General features: G+C 39.9%; 1 protein-coding gene across 6 annotated transcripts in view; it reads left to right on the top strand.

The window, feature by feature from the left end:
• The window catches only part of ARHGEF28 (Rho guanine nucleotide exchange factor 28), a 333,758-nt gene that overhangs the window by 263,480 nt on the left and 48,788 nt on the right, over nt 1-21,490 (top strand). For 4 of the 6 annotated variants that reach the window (XM_035291420.3, XM_035291418.3, XM_035291421.3 and 1 more), the window contains 8 exons: nt 2,180-2,302; nt 3,502-3,619; nt 5,852-6,106; nt 7,568-7,644; nt 12,485-12,663; nt 13,617-13,708; nt 14,860-15,042; nt 19,023-19,154. In XM_035291420.3, the coding sequence (XP_035147311.3) occupies nt 2,180-2,302; nt 3,502-3,619; nt 5,852-6,106; nt 7,568-7,644; nt 12,485-12,663; nt 13,617-13,708; nt 14,860-15,042; nt 19,023-19,154 (1,159 nt within the window). The remainder of the gene's footprint in view (nt 1-2,179; nt 2,303-3,501; nt 3,620-5,851; nt 6,107-7,567; nt 7,645-12,484; nt 12,664-13,616; nt 13,709-14,859; nt 15,043-19,022; nt 19,155-21,490) is intronic. The other 2 variants (XM_035291419.3, XM_078365895.1) reach the window with 1 other exon arrangement.

Here is a 21,490-nt window from a genome sequence, read left to right as displayed (position 1 = left end):
ACCTGTCTTCTCATTTTCTAATTTGGATGAAGTCTAGTCTATTAGTTTTTCCTTTTTTTCCCCATGATAAAACATTTTGCTTTCTTTTTATAACCCCCTAGTTTTTCCTTTTAAGAATTGTGCTATTGGTTTCAAGTTTAAGGATTATTTGTCTAGCCCTAGGTCTCCAACATTTTCTCCTATTTTTAAAAAGGAATTTACAGTTTTGGCCGGGCTTGGTGGCTCACACCTGTAATCCTGGCACTTTGGGAGGCCAAGGTGGATAGATCACTTGAGCTCAGGAGTTTGAGATTAGTCTTGGCAACATGATGAATCCCCATCTGTACAGAAAATACAAAAATTAGCTGGGCATGGTGGTGTGCACCTGTAGTCCCAGCTACTTGTGGGGACTAAGGTGGGCAGATCGCTTGAGCCTGGGAGGTTGAAGTTGCAGTGAGCCGAGATCATATCACTGCACTCCAGCCTGGGCATCAGAAGTAGCACTCTGTCTCAAAAGACAAACAAGTTTTACAGTTTCATGTTTTACATTGAAGTGTGTGTTGCATTTTAGTTTTTGTGCAGATTATGGGAGTAGGTTATGAAACTTAGTAGGTTGACATTTTTTTTTGTCTATGAATGTCCAGTTGCTTTAGGGCCATTCGTTGAAAAGGCTATCCTTCCTCTAATTGCTTTTGCACTTATGTCAAAAATCATGTGGGCATCTGGGTTACTATTTTGTTTCACTGATCTATGTGTGTATCTTTCCATAGTCTTAATAACTGTAGCTATATAATCTCAAAATTAGAAGACTAAGTCCTTCCACTTTATTATTTTTTCCAAAATTGTTTTAACTAGTCTAGTTTCTTTGCCTTTTCATATAAATTCTATAATAGTCTTATCTATATTTTAAGAAAGCATATTGGAATTTTGTTAAGAATTGCATTAAAATTGTATATCAATTTGAAGAAAATTGACATCTTTACTATCTTGACTCTTCCAATCCATGAACATGGTATAGCACTTCATTTATTTAGATTTTTGCTATCTTTCACTGGCATTGTATAGTTTTTACCGTATGAGTCATATATATATTTTGTTAGATTTGTACCCAGGTAATTGTTTTTGAATGGTTGTAAGTGGTTTAAGAATTATCTTTTGAGACTTATTGGCTCCAAGCATTCATATAAGCAAAGACGAAAAGACCAGAGATAGTGATGTAAATTTTAAGTACTTTTAAGAGGGTGGATGGCATTGTATAGTTTTTACTTTATGAGTCATACATTTATTTTGTTAGATTTATACCCAGGTAATTGTTTTTGAGTGGTTGTAAGTGGTTTAAGAATTATCTTTTGAGACTTATTGGTCCCAAGAATTCATATAAGCAAAGATGAAAAGGCCAGAGGTCGTGATGTAAATTTTAAGTACTTTTAAGAGGGTGGATGTGTTCTGGTTTCCATTATAGTGCTCTTCAATGTGGACATGTGCATGTAGGGCCATCATAGTCTAAAAACATGGTAATCAAGTCATTCAGCTAGTTCTCTTCACACCACGTTATGATTCTAAGTTGATTCCTATGTGGATTTTCTACAGATGTTTTTCTACAGGTAAGGCTTATTGAAACATCCAGTCCACATCTTCATTTCTCTTAATTAGTTACTAAACAGGCATTCTGATTCTGGTTATTCACTGATCTCTTTCATTTTGGCCCTTGATCCACTTGTAATATGTGAACAAAAAATCCAATTTTCTACTGAAGGCTGTCTGTGGACATGGTCATTAGTCAATGTAAGTGCCAAATGAGTGATTTTTTTGGGGGGGGCCAGAACTTCCCAGAGCCCCCCAAATGTTGCCATATACTTTTCTTTCAATCTATACAAGTATTAAAACTATAAATTGAAATGACAGATTTGTATTAAAAACAGGAAAAGAATAAAATATATCAGATGTTTCTCATTTGGCTATTTGATAATTATATTAGTTCAGTATAATATGATCACGTTATGTTGACCCCTTACCACTCAACAACTTTCTTTTATTAATTTAAAAAATGTCTGAGGAGAGAAGTAATAGTGTTCAGAAATTCTACAGTGTTTATTCTTTATTTGCAAATACTGTTCTGAAATAGATGAACATTGCGTATTTTTGTGTGTTTAGAACTTACTAAATTTACAAACCATTATTGAAATATTATTCTTCCCAGTTTTCAGAAGAAAATGCAAGTAAAATGAAGAAAATATATGGAGAATTCTGTAGCCATCATAAAGAAGCTGTTAACCTCTTTAAAGAACTCCAGCAGAATAAAAAGTTTCAGAATTTTATTAAGGTAAGTATTTTAAAACTTTATTACAAAGTGATAATTTGCATAGAGAAATAGTTTATGCTTGTTTCTTAATGATTTAAACAAATTTCATAGCTAGGAACTGCTTTTCAGGGGAAGAAGGAGGAAAGTAGAAGGTTCATGGCAAAGGTGGAAAGTCTCTTTTTCTGTGTCAGTAAAATATTCCCCGAAATCATTTTCCTTTGTATCTTATATTTGTGAGATCGTGTCTTCCAATCTTCTGAGAATATTTGTAATGTATTGGGACTGTTTCATGCTCTGACAAGTTATATATCAGAAAAATCAAAGTAAAAATAGACACAGAATCTACTTCACTTCTACTGAATTAGCTTGAAGCAAATTCATGATATCATATAATTTCATCTGTAGTATTTTTCTCCAGATGAAAAAGTTAAAAATTGCAATTGCATTATTATACAAATAAATTGAAAGTAATTTTTGATATCTTAAAATTTCACTGATTATCTCAAAAAATTAGATTGCTTAAATCAGGATCTGAGCAAGATTCACATATTGTATGTGGTAGTTATATCTCTTAAATGTGTTTTAATTTGAATGTTATCCTACCCATTTTTTACTTCTTCTGATTTATTTGTTGAAGAAATTTGTCCTATGAAGTTTTCTGGATTCTAAATTTTTATCTGCCATGTTAAGAATGCTACCAGGTTCTCCTCCCTTTTTTTCCCACATAAATGTGTGTTGAGGACTTGAATACTATGAGAAATACTTTGATATTTTTAGAAAAAAAGTTGTCCGGATTAGAGGGAACTCTAAGTGTTATAATGAATAACAACAAATGTGGAGGAAGACCTGTTGGGAAAACAAATGGTAAACTGCAAACTCATGTTTAAAATCGAACTTCGATTTCTGATTATTTTTGAAAAACTTTTGCTATTCATAAATCGAGGCACTTAGAATTATTGGAACTTCTTACTCTAAGAATTAACTATAAATACATCAGAGTAACTTAAAACTTATTAAAATCTTGGAGAGTTGGGGTATTGAAATTTATGACAAAGTATACAATTTAAATTAGTAATAATGTATTTTTTAACTGATAACAATGAAAATGTTAAGTCTGCATAAAATTGTACTGTTGCAGATTCTTTGTATCATATATTATATAATATATATATATATATATATATATATATATATATATATATATATTGTTTTTTTTTAAGCTCCGAAATAGTAATCTTTTGGCTCGCCGCCGAGGAATTCCAGAATGCATTCTGTTGGTCACTCAGCGTATTACAAAATACCCTGTCTTGGTGGAAAGGATATTGCAGTACACAAAGGGTAAGTTGTGACTTCTGGGATAAACATTTGCCCCTCTTATTAGTTTTAAACGTAGCTGAGGTGTTCTAAACAGCCACAAACGTTTGTGGTCTCTGATTCATAAAGAGTTTCACAATAGAGAAACTGTTAAAGCCTTAGATTTTGGCTACCCTTAGAATTCATTTTTAGACATTGTCTTTTATAATGTGGCATGGATAATAGTCTGAATTTCTCCAGGTAACCCAAACCAAGCTGGCTTCTTCTTACTTTGAACCGGTCTTTCTTCTCTATATTTTCCCCACTGCTTGGCTTTCTTAGTGCCCCCTCTTCCTCGTTTTCCTATTACCTTCACAACAGTCTGATGAAACGTGCTATTGATCCTATCACCAAACGTCAGAAAAAGTTAAAAATTACAATGACATTATTATACACATAATATTTTTGATATCTTAAAATTTCACTGATTATCTCATAAAATTGGACTGCTTACATCAGGATCTGAACAAGATTCACATATTGTATGTGGTAGTTATATCTCTTAAATATGTCTTAATTTGAATGTTATCCTACCCCCTTTTTACTTCTTCTGATTCATTTGTTGAAGAAATCTGTCCCATGAAGTTTTCTGGATTCTAAATTTTTATCTGCCATGTTAAGAATGCTATCAGGTTCTCATTCCTTTTTTTCCCACATAAATGTGTGTTGAGGACTTGAATACTATGAGAGGCAATCAGTTATTAAGTTGAGAAGGATTATAAAAAGGATCTATTTTTGAACCTGTCAATTCATCAAGTTCCAGGGAGTAACATATGGGCATCTTTTAAGAAGCTGTTATTGCACATGGCTAGTCTGTAAGCTCCTTGTGGGATCTATAAGACCTGTGTCTGTCTGGTTTACAGCTTGATCTTCAATGCCTAATTCAAGGGCTGGTACAGAATAGATGATCAATAAATAAAAACACATGAATGCCATGAATGAATAAATAAAATTGTCTAATCTTCAAGCTAGTGTATTGATCTTGAGCAAAGATTATTATTATGGTGGTAGTGTGTTATGTTAAAAGGGGCTTGTGTTTGGAATTTTGTAAACTCGTGTTGTCATTGTATATATTCAGCTCTGTCACTCATTCATTGGGCAAATTATTAGCTGAGCTTCAATTATCTCCACTACAAAATGACTTGAAACATTACCTTTCAGTTTGTTGCCTCAATAAACATCAACTAGGTGGTCTTTATCACCAAATATATTTTTATTTGGAGTTTCAGGAGGCTGCTCGAGAAACTCCTTCAGAGTATTTTCACAAGATAATCTAGAGATAAGTTCAGGTTAGCCAGTATTTTAAAGAATAACAACTGAAATCAATGATTATTTGCTCTTGGTATGAGCATGGCTGATTTATCCATTAGGCACAGCACTTAGGTACCATGAAAATATTTTAATTTCTTTTACCATCAGTAGAAAAAAATAAAATTTTACGTCAAAGAAAATGGTTTAATTATACTAGTAATATATTCATATTTATGCAAATGTAGTTATTAAATATAATTTTGAATGTTAATTTTATGGAGGAAGGGATCATGGAATATAAATGATTCCGAGGCTTCTTCACATCACCCCTGTGGCTCTGTTTCTGAGAGGATGCTGGCTTGGCTCCACAGTTGGCTTATGTTTTAAGAAACTTGGCATAGGGATTACTGATTACCTATGTCTGGGAAGGTGGAAGGAAGGCCTAAGTTAGTTTATAACATCTTTCCTGCCCTAGGAAGAAGGTCAGACCCATTCCTAGGACTCAGACATCTTACTGTCAGCTGAAGCACATTTAATAATGCAAATTTTTCATAATAAGATATTTTAACTTTTTTTGATGGGGGAGGTATAGAGTAATTGCATAAAATGTAATTTTTTTTTTTTTTTTTTGAGACAGAGTCACCTTCTGTCTCATATGTAAGCTGTAGTGCTGTGGTGCAATCTCGGCTTCCCACAACCTCTACCTCCCAGGCTCAAACTATCCTTCCACTACACCCTCTTGAGTAACTGGGACAAAAGGCACACACCACCATGCCTGGCTAATTTTTGTATCGTTTTTGGTAGAGACAGGGTTTCACTGTGTTGCCAAGGCAAGGGATTTAAGATTAATCCAGCAGTTTTTATTGTTTGGATGATATATTTAACTATATTTTAAAACTAAAGAAAGTTTTCCTCCTTAGTACTCTAGTTTATTGTGTAGTATTTTTCGTTTCTTTTTCCATGCAGAAAGAACTGAAGAACATAAAGACTTATGCAAGGCTCTTTGCTTAATTAAAGACATGATTGCAACAGTGGATTTAAAAGTCAATGAATATGAGAAAAACAAAAAATGGCTTGAGATCCTAAATAAGATTGAAAACAAAACGTACACAAAGCTCAAAAATGGACATGTATTTAGGAAGCAGGCACTGATAAGTGAAGAGAGGACTCTGTTATATGATGGCCTTGTTTACTGGAAAACTGCTACAGGTCGTTTCAAAGGTAATGTTGCTCTACCAGACCAGTTTCTCCTTTCATACATTTTATTCATTTAACAGAGGACAAATTTTCAAAAGAAAAACAGTTCAGAATTGCAGGCACACATGTGCGAACTCTGGGTCAGTTGAAAGATTGATTTGTGAATTTCACTAGGCAAATTTTGTCAATGTTACAAATCTTTGGTGGGAGTTTGCTGCCCCTAGGTAAAGCCTTTATACGTATTTTATGAGTTTGCAAGTTTGCGATGTCTGAAATCAAAGGAACGGAGAGTTCTGCTAATTGTTGACCAACACACCTAGGGTCTGTTGCATGTCAACACAGCCTAGGGCTGTCAGACCATGGAGGGGAGAAATAAAAAGAACTCTGAATGTCATCTTTGTTACTGACTAATAGAATGCATCCACACACCTGCTGACACTGATTTACGCTCTTCCTCAGTGCTAATGTTTGCTAATTGGCACGAACGTGACTCTGTTCATCTGGATAGAGTTCAGAGCAGATAATTCCATTTTTTAAGGACTCCTTATGTACCTATCACACTGCTTAACCCAGGCTTTCTCACCCTGGCCACACACTAGAATCACCTCTGGAACTTAAAAAAATTATAGATGCTCATGTATCCTCCCCGAAATTCTGATTTTATTGTTGTGGGGATGAAGCCAAAGCCCATGGAATGTTTAAAGACCTCCCAGGTGAGTCCACTGTGCAGCCAGGGCTAAGAACCACTAACAGCTCATCTTCATAATATCCATAGGTTCCATAGGTAAGCAACGAGAGGAAGAGGTTGTTAAATTCTAGCTACTCAAAAATGATTGCCCATTGGAGGATGATCAAGTTTTGATGGAGATTGCAACTAATATCTGAAACGGGATTTGTTGATCAACAACTAGCAATGTTGTATTGAAAAAATATTAACCACGACCTGTAAATCCTGTTGCTCTAAGTCATTTGTTCCTTATCTGTTTAGTAGAATTAGTTTAGTAACTTTTCTGTTGTACTGTTCACTAAACGGAACGAAGATCAGTTCTTGTGAACAATTTGTAAGGGACATATGAAATCCCAAACCTTGCTCAGATCTAGATGAAATAAAATAGCAGGCATATACACTTTGAGGTAGAAGCTGCCCCTTTACATTTTTAATTCAGTACTTTTCCTGCCAAAGGTAAGAGTTTGCTTCCTTTTGTTAAAACTTCCTTTTTAATGAATATTTTTCTTCTGTTTTGAAAGTGACTACATTAAACTTTGCTGGAAATTTACTATATTACAGCTATGGACACAAACATGCACACTTAAAGACAGCTTTCTACTAAGTTATCAATAGCATATATACTTGGCTTTCATAATACAGGTTTTTTTTTAAATAAAAGTTTCATAATTAGAGTAAATCTTAGTCTTTTTATTTTTATTAAGTTTATTTGAACCGTGGTTTGCTTCATTAATACTAGGAATATTTTTTCTTTGAAGATATCCTAGCTCTCCTTCTAACTGATGTGCTGCTCTTTTTACAAGAAAAAGACCAGAAATACATCTTTGCAGCCGTTGTAAGTATATGACCATGTGATACATTTAAAAAATAGGTTTAATCACACATTTTCTTGAAAAATGCCTGAAATTCCTAGTGAAATAAAATAGTCACAGGAGAGTATATGCTTCTGTTATGTTTCCATTATTATTTGTGGTTGTAATATCTAGAGACGAAGCATTTTGTTGGGTTAAATTAGCATGGTAAGTGTTGCTTCATCACAACCAGGGCTGGTACGTAGCTGGTTCAGCAGTTCAATCAAGTGTGAGAATATTGCAGTACTTCCATAGTGGTTGGTGAACAGGCACTGCCCTGAGCCTCCCAAATGTCCCCATGTCATCTACCCCCTTTGTCTTTCCTGTAGACTCCCCTTTGCCCTGCCCCTTTGGCCCCGAACCCCCTTCCCTTAGATCCAGCAACTAAAATGTGAATGCTGAGCACAGCCGATCTCTTCCAGCACCCAGCTTTCTCCATGCCCATGGCCCTGCTCTCCCACTTACTAACCCTGTGACTGTTGTTGTGTGTCTTCCATCAGACAAGGGATCACCATCCTGTTGCCTCATGTTTACAGAAGATTCTTTCTTATTTTTACTATATTGGCTTCTAAAGACTAACAATGTTTGTATAACACTAGCTTTGTAATGTGTTAATCTAATTGCTAGTACATAGACTTAGACTAACAATAAAACAAGTATTTTGTGACATTTTGTACATGGCATCTGGTTGGTCCAAATGACTTAGAGAAGGAAGATGTCACAGTTAACTGTTAGCATCAAGGAGCATCAGGTCCCCTTAGAGGAAATAATCCAAGACATAATACTAATATGGGCAGTGCATGGTGGGTTCCTAAAATGCTAGTGTTTATCCTCCACCAAATGGTAGGATATTTGGGTGCCATTAGCAGATACCATTAATTCCAACCAATTTTAGCAAATTCAAAGCTTAATATGGCTTCTGTTGTGTTGCTCAGAGAAAACAAAGAGGCATGTCTATGGGATTCTGGGGAAGAGGCTGGAGTCACACATCATCTGCCTTTCTGTGCTCAGCAGGCTAGCTTGAGAGGCTTCTTCGTCCTGTTCAGCATGTTGCCTTTCATCAACACAATGACGTTGAGTTGTATGAGGGTCAAAGACATTTTCACAGAGCTATTCTAGAGGATAATAAGAGACCTTAAAGAAAGGTTCCCAATCAATTTGAACTGTATTACAAATTTCATGAAAACCTACTGGTTTGACCAGTGGTCTCTCTATACTGTTATCTGAGATGCTCGGAGATTCTCTGAAAGAACATAGAGAAAATAAATGGGAAGGTGAGGACCATTTTGTTTAATGTGTAGGATGGTGAGGGCCGTGTAGGAAGAGGAAACAAATTCACTTCTTTATAGAAAACAATGCTTCTTTAAAACCAAAGACCTAAGAGAGAAGCAAATTCTGCTTCTTGGATGATATTACTGAACAGATGTCCTGCTGATTGATCATGAAGTAGATATAAAGATAACTCTCTTGTTTTTTAGGATGATGTAGCATATGGATTCAGATCCTGTAATGCTCAACTTAGACTGTGACTTGAAATACGATTCTTTCTCTCTTGTCTCATATGACCTTCTGAGGCATTATCTGTGCTACCCATAGACCTCATTTACCATTAAGTGGGATATTAGGAATGCAATCCACCAAATGCCAGAATAAAGACAGTTACAACCTGGCCCTTCTTGGTGGGATGTGTTTGGCTATGGACAACTGTAAAATGTTACTGATACTGTTTCTTAAAGATGTTAACCTGACCTGTAGCTGCATTCATAAATGACAGCTAAGCCCTTGGTGGTATCAGAGAGCAAAAGAGAAAGCCTCATTTTATCCTTGAAGAGTCAAGTACACCCTACTGTTGAAACACTCCGGAGTTACATCTATCTGGTAACAGCCCATGTGTTATAAATACCTCATAGTTAATATTGTAGGGAATTAAAGCATTTGGCTAGGGGTATACAGACATCTGGATTTCCTAGTTCCCATTCTAGTATTTTAGAAAGTCATCCTCATGTTAGTACAGGTGAGATCCTCCACTCCTTGTGCCGTTTAGAAAAAAACTTCTTCCCGAGATTCTTGTCTTGCTGCATGTTATAGAAGACATGATGATGTTGGAAATAGCCAGAAGATAAGCAGCTGAAAAAAGCGAGAGGATGGAGTAGTGTGTCCCTGCAAGAAAGCTTTGCTTTGTTTTTGTTTTCATAAAGGACTCAGCTGGAAACTGAGGTAGAACTCAAACCTACAAAATGTATACGAAAAAGTAGATGTGTTCACTAAGTCTTGGAATACTAAGTGTAGGAGGAATTTCTTGAACATCAAAGAAGGCAAATTCAAAAGGAACAAATAACCAAGACACAGTGAACCTATGAACCTCCAAGTGAAGCTCAAAATAGGAAGCAACCTTAAGGTCTCTTTATCACAGTGGAATCCCTGGATAATAGAATTAGCACACAATGGATACGGTGTAACAATATGGCTAAGCATAGCAGCTCCTTCTCTTACATCAGAGGACTTCAACTCCTAATGTCTATAGGGATTGGATGGAAATGTGAACCAGTGAACATGACCGGGTCAGAAGTGAGGAGACAGTAGAAAGTGGTAGGGACTGTAGTGAAAAGTGAGTCCATGTCCTGTCTCAAAGACATCAGAGATTACTTGGCTATAGCCAGTGTTTTAAAATAAGAATATGGGCCCAGAACTGCCAATCTTTTGCTTTCCCCAAGAACCCAGAATCTAAAGCTTTTAAAAAGTGGAATCCCCCTAGTGTTTAAAGTTTGAGAACTTAGTTTTAAATTTTGTTTGTTAAATGTTGTGGCACAATTAAAACATTCCTGCAGGCTGGGTTAGGCCTTTGCATCACCAGCGTTTGATGTCTACCTCCAAAGCAGATGTGCTACTTCTGTTCCTGGAGAGTTAATTTGAATTGTTCCTCTCCAGTGTTTGTGCATGGTTAGTATGAATACCAATGGACAGGTCCCTCTCTGCCCCTGGTCTGATGGTGATGTGATGAATGCTGCTTTCCTTGCACTCATCTGTTCTTCACTTTGAAAAGATCTTACCTGCCACCTCCCCTCCCCTGCAACACTAACCAACTGGTTCAAATAATTTCACTCTTGGTCATGTCTTAAGCAAGTAAACCTACTCTGCCTTTTTTATGTGCAGAGGCCGTCTACCTTGTCAGCTGAGGAAGCTAAAACTGTACATTGGATCAAGGAAACAGATAAGGTCTTGGGAGTAGATCCATAATAGAATAAGCCAGATTTTCAATGCTCCAAGGATCTCCCTAATTAGAGAGGGCAGTATTCAACCAACTCGGGCTGTTTTTGCTTCCATTTTCAGAGGCTGAGCACAGGGCTGCACAGAGGTCTTGTCCCATCATATATTTCTCTCATGCTAGTCTGAGAAGCATGGGGTGAGGAGGTACCCTGGGTCACCGTGGCATGCAGCATCAGATGTTGCCAAGCTGTGTGATGCTGGGAAAGCCGACAAGCCAGCACCAAGGAGTCAGCAGGGAGGGGAGAGTGGCATGTTCTGGATAAAGGCGTCACTCAGTCCATGATGGTGAAGCAAAACTACACATTGCAACCAGCTCCGTAAACAGTGGTGGAAGCCACAGACCAATGAAGATTCTTCATGTTATCCCCAAAACTGCTCATCCTGAAGGCATTCTTTTGGCCATTCTTTCAACCACATCTATCTACCAAGCATCATCAGTGTGCTATTCCTCTTTGAATCCCCAGTGCTTAGAAAGAGACATTGGAGGGTCACAGTAGATGTTGGTAGAAGAGGTGGTTTAATTATGGTATAAATGCCAGTTTTAGACTTTCTTCCTATTAACTTCTGGTGGACTTACATAAAACTAGTTCCACCAACATTTATTGAGTGCTTCCTCTACGAAAGGCTATGTGATAGGCATATGAAGATGAATTATACCCATTCCCGCCCACCAAGGGCTCATCTGCTTGGTGAGAAGAGGCATTTACAGGCAGAGCTTGTAGACATTCTGTTGCTGTGACCCACATGACAGGAGCAAAAAGGATTGGTTATGCTGGGGAATTGAAGGTCTTGCCACTTTTACATATCTGTCACTTTTATAGTCCATGGGCTGAGCTTCTGTTCCATCACCTTATTGTTGAAACAGTATTGCAAGTCCAGTGGACTTTTTAGAACCTCCATCCTTCTCAATCTTTGTAACATTTGATATAGTTCCCCATCTCATGTCCTATTAGATAAATGTCTCCTCCCTTAATTTTGGCATTTTGATATTTTTCTTCTCTTATTGTTCTTTTAAAAAGTTTCATTTTTAAACCACCAATTCCTTTTTTTTTTTTGAGACAGAGTCTCACTCTGTTGCCCAAGCTGGAGTGCACTCACTGCAACCTCCACCTCCCAGGTTCAAGCAATTCTCGTGCCTCAGCCTCTTAAGTAGCTGGGACTGTAGGTGCACACCACCACACCTGGCTAATTTTTGTATTTTTAGTACAGTTTTGCCATATTTAATACAGTTTCACCGCATTGGCCAGGTTGGTCTTGAGCTGACCTCAAGTGATTCGCCTGCCTCAGCCTCCCAAAGTGCTGGGATTACAGGTGTGAGCCATCACACCTGGCCTAAACCAATTCTTAAGGACAAACATTCCCATAAATCCTCTTTTTCCATCCTCTCTTCTCCATACCATCTCCGTTGGAGATCATATCAATTTCTACAGCTGTTTTGAAAAGACTGGAAGTGGAGAAAGGATTACCTGATACTGTTACTTCTTTTAGTTCATGTTTAAGAGAGCCTTACTTTAGCCAGGATGCTGTTTCATCTGCTCACCTTCCTATTTTATATAGGATCAGAAGCCATCAGTTATTTCACTTCAAAAGCTTATTGCTAGAGAAGTTGCTAATGAGGAGAGAGGAATGTTTCTGATCAGTGCTTCGTCTGCTGGTCCTGAGATGTATGAAATTCACACCAATTCCAAGGAGGAACGCAATAACTGGATGAGACGGATCCAGCAGGCTGTAGAAAGGTAACATTTCCTTCCATCCGTAATCTATGGAACAGACTTGCTCAGTTGGGGAAAACATTCTAACCATGTCTTCCTGCATGAAAACTTTGCCTCTGCCAGAATGGTCTGCTCCCTGCCCCCTGCACCTGCCTGCGATAGTCCCCCATCTGCAGCTTTCTCCTCCACGCCTCCCTGCATGTAATGCCTGCACCTCCCTCTGCCCATCTGTGCCCTGCTGGGCTTTGATGCAGCTCAGGCCTCCTCTCCTCCATGAGGACCTCTTCAGTCCTGGTGACCTCTTCCTTACCTGAAATTCTTTAACACCTGCTCACTAAAGCATTTACTTGATGCTTCTTATAGACTGCCTTGTAGCTATTACCTTTTTTATGTACATATATGTGTGCTTAATTAGATTGGAAGCTCCTTGAGGGCAGGGGTCATGTTTCTCTGTGTGCCTAGTGCTGAGAAATCATTCAATAAATGTTTCTGAATTGTTGGATCTAAGTATTCTAAGTCAATTTATTCCTCATTACTTGTGCAAGGACACTTTTAATAATTGGGAGCACAAGGGTGGGGGTGATCATTCTCAATAGTAATTTGATTAGTTAGATCCTGAAGTTATATAAAATTTCTCCACCTCCACTGTACCCCATCTGATCTGGCACCCCACTTCTATCCCCTATAATCCTTATACTTTATTGCCATTATGGGTGTGTGTGTGTGAGTGTGTAGTGTTCACTGGAATATTTGAGTCATCCTACACTGCTGATTTTCAAAGCCATGTAATGTTATGCAAGATTCTTTGTATACTCAAGAAAACCAAGTCTCTGACCAGGGGACATGATGTATTCCCTTTATGCTGAAATTTTCTCCTTTATGAATAAATCTATTGCCAAGTTCCCATGTTTTTCTAATGAATCTACAGATACTTGCATTTAGTTTCAGTTGTGTCTCTTGACTATTGTCTTTTAAAGTTGCCCTGAAGAAAAAGGGGGAAGGACAAGTGAATCTGACGAAGAGAGGAGGAAAGCTGAAGCCAGAGTGGCCAAAATTCAGCAATGTCAAGGTACAGTGCAGGCACCTATGACTCCCTGGTTGTGGTGTTTTCCTGGGTGTTGGGAAAGCCCAAGTGTCATGAACAGGAGGTTATAACTACAGGATTCATACTGTGTACCTGAGGCCCCCCGGACCACCCTCCCAAGCAAAACCGAAAACCAGAAACTTACACTAGAAATGCTCAAACAAGATGACATTCTCTTCAGTTTCACCCTAGTGATGAAAATGGATATAAACAATGCACATAACATATACAAAGCAATAGCTGTGGGCAGTGTGGGGCAGATGAATGCTGGAATTATTGTCTCATGGTTTAATTTTAGGTCTCAGCACTGTCATGTCAATGGCTTTGGACAAGGAACCCAATAGATCTGGTCCCCAGTTTCCAAGTCTGTGAAGGAAGGAAGTTAGACCAGCTCAGTGATTCTCAACTCCGGTTTGACATTGGAATCAGTTGAGAGGTCTTTAAAAATACTGATGCCTGGGCCTCACCCTCCACCAGTTGAATCCGAATCTGTGGCAGGTGGGATATAGACTTTGGGGTTCTCAGCTCTCCCAAGGTGACTTGGAAGCACAGATAAGACAGAATTCCTGGATTCAGTGCTAGTTAAGATCCCTTTGAGCTTTAAGAATTCTGTGACACATTGAAACCCGAGGACAATGATGCTTGCAAAGATGGGCAAAGAAATTGGATGTTGAGAAACAAAAACACAAACCAGTGTCTTTGGTTTTGACCACAACTGGCTGAAGCCTGCGCAGTTCCAGGCATTTGTGTTGCTTCCCTCGTGGGCATTCACTCCTCATGGACAGTGCAGCCTCAGTTTTCATTCCCAGGCTTAATGTTTAGTCTTAATAGAAAACAGCCTGCATAAACAAAGAAGAGTTTTGCAAATTTTCTGGAATGACGGTGGGGCTGAGAAAGGGACCTTATTTACGGAAAAGACAGTGGAAGCTGAGAAAGTTGTTAAGTCACTGGCTGGAGGCCACAGTCACTCAAATGGCATAGTCAGGTCTGAAAGCCGCATCCGCCCCACTTATCACCTGGGCTTTCTCTTGTAGGTCACACTGCTTGCTAATTAGCAACATCTCTTTCGTGGACTCTCACGTTAGTGGTTGTATTCATGTTAGTGATAACCTCCTATGGTAAATACTATTTCATAGAAATACTCACTAACCAAGACCAGCAAATTTGTGTGTATTTGGAGGAGAAGCTGCATATCTATGCTGAACTTGGAGAACTGAGCGGATTTGAGGACGTCCATCTAGAGCCTCACCTCCTTATTAAACCTGATGCAGGCGAGCCTCCCCAGGCAGCCTCATTACTGGCAGCAGCACTGAAAGAAGGTAAGTTGCTTTGAGAAGGGTTTGGGTTGACATGTTAAGAAATTTTTTTTGAGATGGAGTTTTGCTCTTGTTGCCCCGGCTGGAGAGCACTGGCTCAATCTTGGCTCACTACAACCTTCGCTTCCCAGGTTCAAGTGATTCTCCTGCCTCAGTCTCTCAAGTAGCTGGGATTACAGGCATATACCATCATGCCTGGCTAATTTTGTATTCTTGGTAGGGACGGGGTTTCTCCATGTTGGTCAGGCTGGTCTTGAACTCCCGACCTCAGGAGATCTACCCGCCTCAGCTTCCCAAAGTAGAATTATAGGCATGAGCCACTGTGCCAGGCCCAGAAAATGTTTATTGAACACCTACTATGTGCCGTGCACTCTAGTCTTGGTGTTGAGGATACAGCAGAAAAAGACAAGGTCCTTACTTGGCTAGAACTTATATTCTAGAAACAGCCAAATTTAAAGAAATAAATATGTCAGGTTGTCTCAAATGCTATGAAGAAAAATAAGCAGGATAAGGGGGAAAGAGGGTGATGATTTGGGTTGGCTCTATTTTAGATAGGGTGGCCAGGGACAGCCTCTTTGATATAACGATATGTAAGTGGACATGAGGGATGAAAGCCAAGTGATATCTGGGGAAAGAGTCTGCCAGGCATAGGGGACGGTGGGCACAAAGGTCCTGGGGCAGGGAATCACCAGGCTCACCTGAGGAACAGGTAGGGGACAGCACAGGTAGAAGGAAGAGAGGGTGGGGTGAGCAGTGCAGGCAATCAGTCCAGGGTTCACTGGGTCTCAGGTTGCATGGCTGGAGAGAAGGACTTGGGATCTCATCCTGAGTAGAATGGGAAGCCTTAGCCAGTTTTGAGTGGAGGAGTGACTTGGCTTGTGGTTTGAAAGGATCCCCCTGACTGCTGTGGGGAGAATAGACTTAAGGGGGAAAAGTGCAGATGTTGGTAATAACACTGACAGATGGTGGCCGAGGTCGGGTGGAGGGCAAGGTCATTGGAGATGAGAAAGTCCAGAGGATGAGAGGTCAGAATGGTGGAAGGACTAAGTTTATAGAATTGAAATTACTGAGAATTTTGGCAGGATTAGCCAAAATTAGAGGGAGTGGGGAGAACTTGTGTGGTGTGTGCTAACTCATTCAGGGAAGGCAAGCGAGTGGCTGACGGTCTGTAGAGGAAAGGCAGCAAGTAGTGGTAGTGAGCCTGTAACCTGAAGCTGGGAGCTTCAAGGCAGAAAGAAATTGAAGGGAGAGGCGGAGATAAAGATCTGGAGTGACAGTGGGACAAAGGGCTTGGGAGATAAACCAGCCACCTCCTGAGAGAGTAGCAGTAAATGCTGTTGTACAGAAGAAGGGCTGGTAAATTATAGACCATGGAGTACACGCATCCTGCCACCTGCTTTCGTAAGTTTAGTTTTACGGGAACACAGCCACGTCTGCTTGTTTGTGTTGCCCGTGGCTACTTTTTTTTTCTACAGTGGTAGGGATGAGCAGTTTTGACAGAGCATTTAGTCCACAAAACCTCAACTGTTAACTGGTTCTTTGCAGAAAATATTTGCCAGCCTCTGGTTTAGAATCTCAGAATATTAGCTTGGAAGAGAATTTAGAAATCTTAGAATCAGCCTCAGTTTCCCAGTTGAGGAAACTGAGGTCTTGAGAAGGGCATAGAGGTCTGAAGTAGGGTTCGTGGATAGACCCCCCATCCATCTGTTTATCACATATCCATGGAGTGTCTACCTGTGCATGGTTGCTGGTGCTAGGGAGGCAGTAATGCTTTTGTAAAACTTCTAGTGGGGAAAGACAGCCAATACTCAAGGGGAAAAGATAACTGCAGATAGTTATCTATCCTAAAGACAATGGGATTGTGATAAGGTGAAAGTTGTGCTTCAGAGAGGTTAGCCTAAAGACCTCTCTTCAAGATGAGGGTTGAGAAATGAGAAGCCAGCTGTCTGAGAGCTTGGGGAGGATCATCCCTGGGCAGAAAGAAGGAAGTGCAAAGCCCCTGAGGCTGCAATGAGATTCACATGTTTAAGGAAAGCAAGAAGGCCAGGGCGGCAGATATCAGCGGGGTCGCCATTAGATGAGGTGGTGTGGGTCCAGGCAGGCTGGGATCAGATCATGGTAGACCATGTTTCAATAATTACAAAAGAGGATGTTATTCCAAATAGGATGACAAGGCATTGGAAGATTTTAGCCATGGGTATGGAGTGATCTGATTTATGTCTTAGAACACTAGCTGCTGAATGGACAAGAGCCTGGAGGGAGACACATCTGCCTGGAGATCTGTTAGGAAGTAATCACAGAAGTTGAGATGAGCCTTGGTCTAGACCAGCGCCATTGATGATGGAAGCAGAGAGAAGTAGACCAAGTTAAGACACATTTTAGAAATAAAGCCCCAAAAAACTTCCAAATGGATTGACAAGAACCAGTGACCTCCCCCCCATTATCTTTGATAAAGCCTTGATCAAATAAATCGCCCACTCTCAATATCGGCCAGTGGCTTTAATTTTCTCCCCCACCAACACTTTCACTAAAGCTGGGTTGTATGCCCATCTGCTTCCATCCGTCTGGCACACTGTAACAGAGGTGCCAGGAGGCAGCAGCGGACCCAGCTGCTTAGAACTCAGAGCAGTGGTTGTGCTGCATGAGGCACAGTGGGGTAATCCACTGTGGATCACTAGCCATCCAGCCCCAACTGCAGCCAAAAGATAGAGCAGGAGTTCTTATCCTGGTGAGGTAGTTATCATCTGACAAAAAGCCAGCTCAGTAGTGCACCTCGAATAGTCTCCCTGAGACTCCACTCTGCCGGGAGGCTTTTCCTCCTGCCTTTCTCTTCTTCTGTCTCTGCCTCTTGAAACCCATCCATCCTTCCAGTTTTCACCTCCCGTAAAAACATATTCCGAACCCTGCTAGAATGCTGTTCCTCCTCCACGCTGCAGTAGCACTTACAATGTTCTAATGATGCCGACGGAGGTGAGTGCTGATCACATGCTTCTCTGCAGCCCAGCTGGTTGCGTTTGTCTCTTTCCTCCTGCAATCTGTGAATGCCCCTCTTAGTTGGCAAGTGCCTTCTAGCCCCTAGAACAGGCACTTGTTTAAACTACAAATCCTACTTTCTCCTCCAGAGAATCAAATCCAGCAAGTCTAGAGCAAAGATTGGGACACTGTATTTCTAAAGACAAGCATAGGAAAATACTCTTTTTTGAGGAATAGCTAATATTTCTGAGTAACAGGTTTTAAAATTTTAATTTCTGGTATATTTAAACCAACTGAATGACAGGAAGTTTTTAGGCATACTAATTTGCTAAAAGTTGCATTTGAGATATTTTTATACCATGGGTTTATAGTTTTTTATTGAGTTAATTCTCTATTGTAAAATGATGCTAAAAGTATTGGTGTAGATGACAGGTCTTCAAACTTTTCCTACAGAGGGCCAGATTTTAGGTTTTGTAAATCACATAGTCTCTGGGACGCAGTTGTGTGTGTGTGTGTGTGTGCATGTGTATGTGTGTGCACAGGCACATCTCATGTTTTGACAACCTTTAAAAATGTAAAAATTGGCTGGGTGTGGTGGCTCACACGTGCAATCCCAGCACTTTGGGATGCCGAGGCAGATGGATCACAAGGTCAAGAATTTGAGACCAGCCTGACCAACATGGTGAAGCCCCAATCTCTACTAAAAATACAAAAACTAGCCAGGTGCGGTGGCATGCACCTGTAATCCCAGTTACTGAAGAGACTGAGGCAGCAGAATCACTTGAACTCGGGGGAGCGGAGGTTGCAGCGAGATGAGATCACATCACTGCCTTCCAGTCTGGGCGACAGAGGAGAGAGACTCTGTCTCAAAAAAAAGAAAAAAATCATTTTCAGCCCCCAAGTCATACAAAAGCAGGGACAGACCAAATGCAATTTGCCAACTCCTGGTCTAGATTAAATATATACCTAGCTTTGTTTTTCAGACTTATTTTTGTTTTTCTTCATCTTAGCTGAGAGCCTACAAGTTGCAGTGAAGGCCTCACAGATGGGCAATGAGAGTCAGTCAGGCGAGGACAGTTGTGGAGACTCTGTGTTGACGGACACGTTCAGTTCTCAGGATGCACCAGGATCGCAGACTGCCTGTAAGTAAAAATGCAGGCCTTGGCAGTGAGCCTGAGCGCAGCCCCTGGAGCTTACAGTGGTCACATAAAATAAAGGCAGCAACTGTCTCTGTTTGAAGGGGATTTGTTATATTTTTTAAATGAGAAAAAAACTGAGAATAAATATGCTAGCCTAAAAGACTATCATATGCATATAATAATGACACTGGTGTTTCAAGTCCGAGGACCTAAAGAGTAGTCGGTGAGTTACGCTGCTCTGTTTTCCAGCTGAGTGTCGACCTTCCCCAACCCCTTCCCTGCCTCATTTCTGATATGATTTATTGAACACAGTTTTGAAAGAACTTTTTAACTTTTCTGGCTTTTTAAAAAGGAGTCCCTGCAGTCCATTAGAGAACAAGCCCTTAAACCTAATCTCACGTGCATCAACTGAGAAAACAACTCAGAAAACCAGAAATACACACACACACAGCTCCTTCTGCCTCCCTCCTCTCTCTCTCTCTCTCTCTCTCTCTCTCTCTCTCTCTCTCTCTCCTTTTTCTCTCTCTCACACACACAGTTTGGTGGTATGGTTAAAGCAGAAGTGCCAGAAAATTCTTGCTCTGTGCCATCCTACACTTTAGTTCATGTCAGAATTCATTTATTAAAACACTGTTTCAGTACCTTTGAAATATAAAAAAAAAAATAGAATGTAGAGATTTGGTTTAGGTAATTTCCCAAAACCTAGCTCTCCTGTCATATGTACAGTTGTTGGCTGCTTAGTTCCATAGAAGTCTCTAAGATAAGAGCATAAAGAGTGTATTTTTCATACTGTACAGGTAGTAACAACCTTACTTCCACAAGGTCTTATGTGTATGAGACAAGTGGATACAGTGTCTTTAGTAGTTAGAGATTGGAAGATTAAATCGAACTCAGAACTTGTTTAGCAACATCCCTTGATTAAGATATATAGATGCAGTATAACATTTTAATTCTACACTTCTTTTTTCCTTTTTTAAACACCAGTACCACTAATTATTTTCCTCTCTCAAGTTCTGCTTTATCTAATCCTGGGTTTCTATTTTCAGAATGCACACATATGTTTTTCATTTTGACACAGCCCAGATTCATCAGGGGAGTTGTACTGCCCTGGGTGATTTCCTTTTAAAAGAAGAACCTCATTATGCCATTGAGGAGGCTCTGTCTAAAAATAAGCGCGGGGATCTGCTGCTCTCAGCCTCACCCCAGGGACAGCTGGAGAGGCTCCGCTCAGCTCTGCAGCTGCCCAAGCCCATAGCCGTGCCTCCCCTCCCCGCAGGCCAGGCAATGAAGGTCTCCCTGTCTGTATTCACATATGTCCTGATTAGGGAGAGTTTCAAAGGGACACCTGTGGCATTTGCTAGAATCATTGAGAGGCTCTTTAGAGAAGTCTAATGCCAGGAGTCAGGTAGAGGAAGTACAGAAGCAGGCTGGTGGGGTCCTGTACCCCAAGGCCTCTTCAGTTCTGGATTAGACTGGTATATGGTGCTGTGAGAGTCTCATTCTCTTTATAAAGTTGTTAAAGGCACAAGGTTATCCCTGAATGAAGGTCTACATCTGTAACTGAATGGGTGGTTCTGCAAGTGACTTTGAGAACTGAGCTCTTCTGAATCAGGCTCATGTCAGTCTGCGGTTATTAGCCAAGCAGAGCCCTCTACTTTCAGACTTCCATAAACATGATGAGTATCATCTGCTTCTAGGGAAGTTCTGTCCACTGGAGACCCTCTCGCCCACCCTGAAATTGGATATGGGAACAGGGACCTGATCTGTATTTCATTCTTCTGCCTTGTCATCAGCTGCTTCCCCATTGCTTTTCCTAATTTCTATGAGGGAGTGAGAAACAGAATGGCAAATTCTTTATTGATGCCTTTGGCCACTCTTTAAGAGTTAGGGATAGTACTCAATAGCAGAACCATTTTTCCAATGACAGAGAAACCTACAAAATGCCCCTTCATTATAAGTGAACAAATGCTGATCAGCGTGAACAAAATAGACTTGTTTTCAGGTGATCTCATTTGAAGCAGTTTCTGTTTAGACAAAAACTTCTTTGTATTAGAAGAGGCCTTTGGAATCCTAGAGAACTCTCATTTCCCAAAGACATAAGTGTTTCTATTAATTTAAAGAAAAAAGCATTTCCTCTATTAGAAAAAAAGTTTCAAGGTGACACAATAAGAAATTATACAAACAGTGTTACAAAGTGAATATTGATTTTGTCAGAGTCCTGATTCGACATGGTTCTAATAAACTAGTGTGTTTGGGGCTTTGAAAATTCTAGTTTTAATCAGTGCAAGGTGGGCACAGTTTAACGAAGTTCACACAGGTAAAGAAATAAACAAAATCCT

The sequence above is a fragment of the Callithrix jacchus genome, chromosome 2, assembly GCF_049354715.1.
Source record: "Callithrix jacchus isolate 240 chromosome 2, calJac240_pri, whole genome shotgun sequence".
NCBI lineage: Eukaryota > Metazoa > Chordata > Mammalia > Primates > Cebidae > Callithrix > Callithrix jacchus.
The sequence above is the reverse complement of the archived record's forward strand: the minus strand, read 5'-3'. Positions and strand labels throughout refer to the sequence as shown.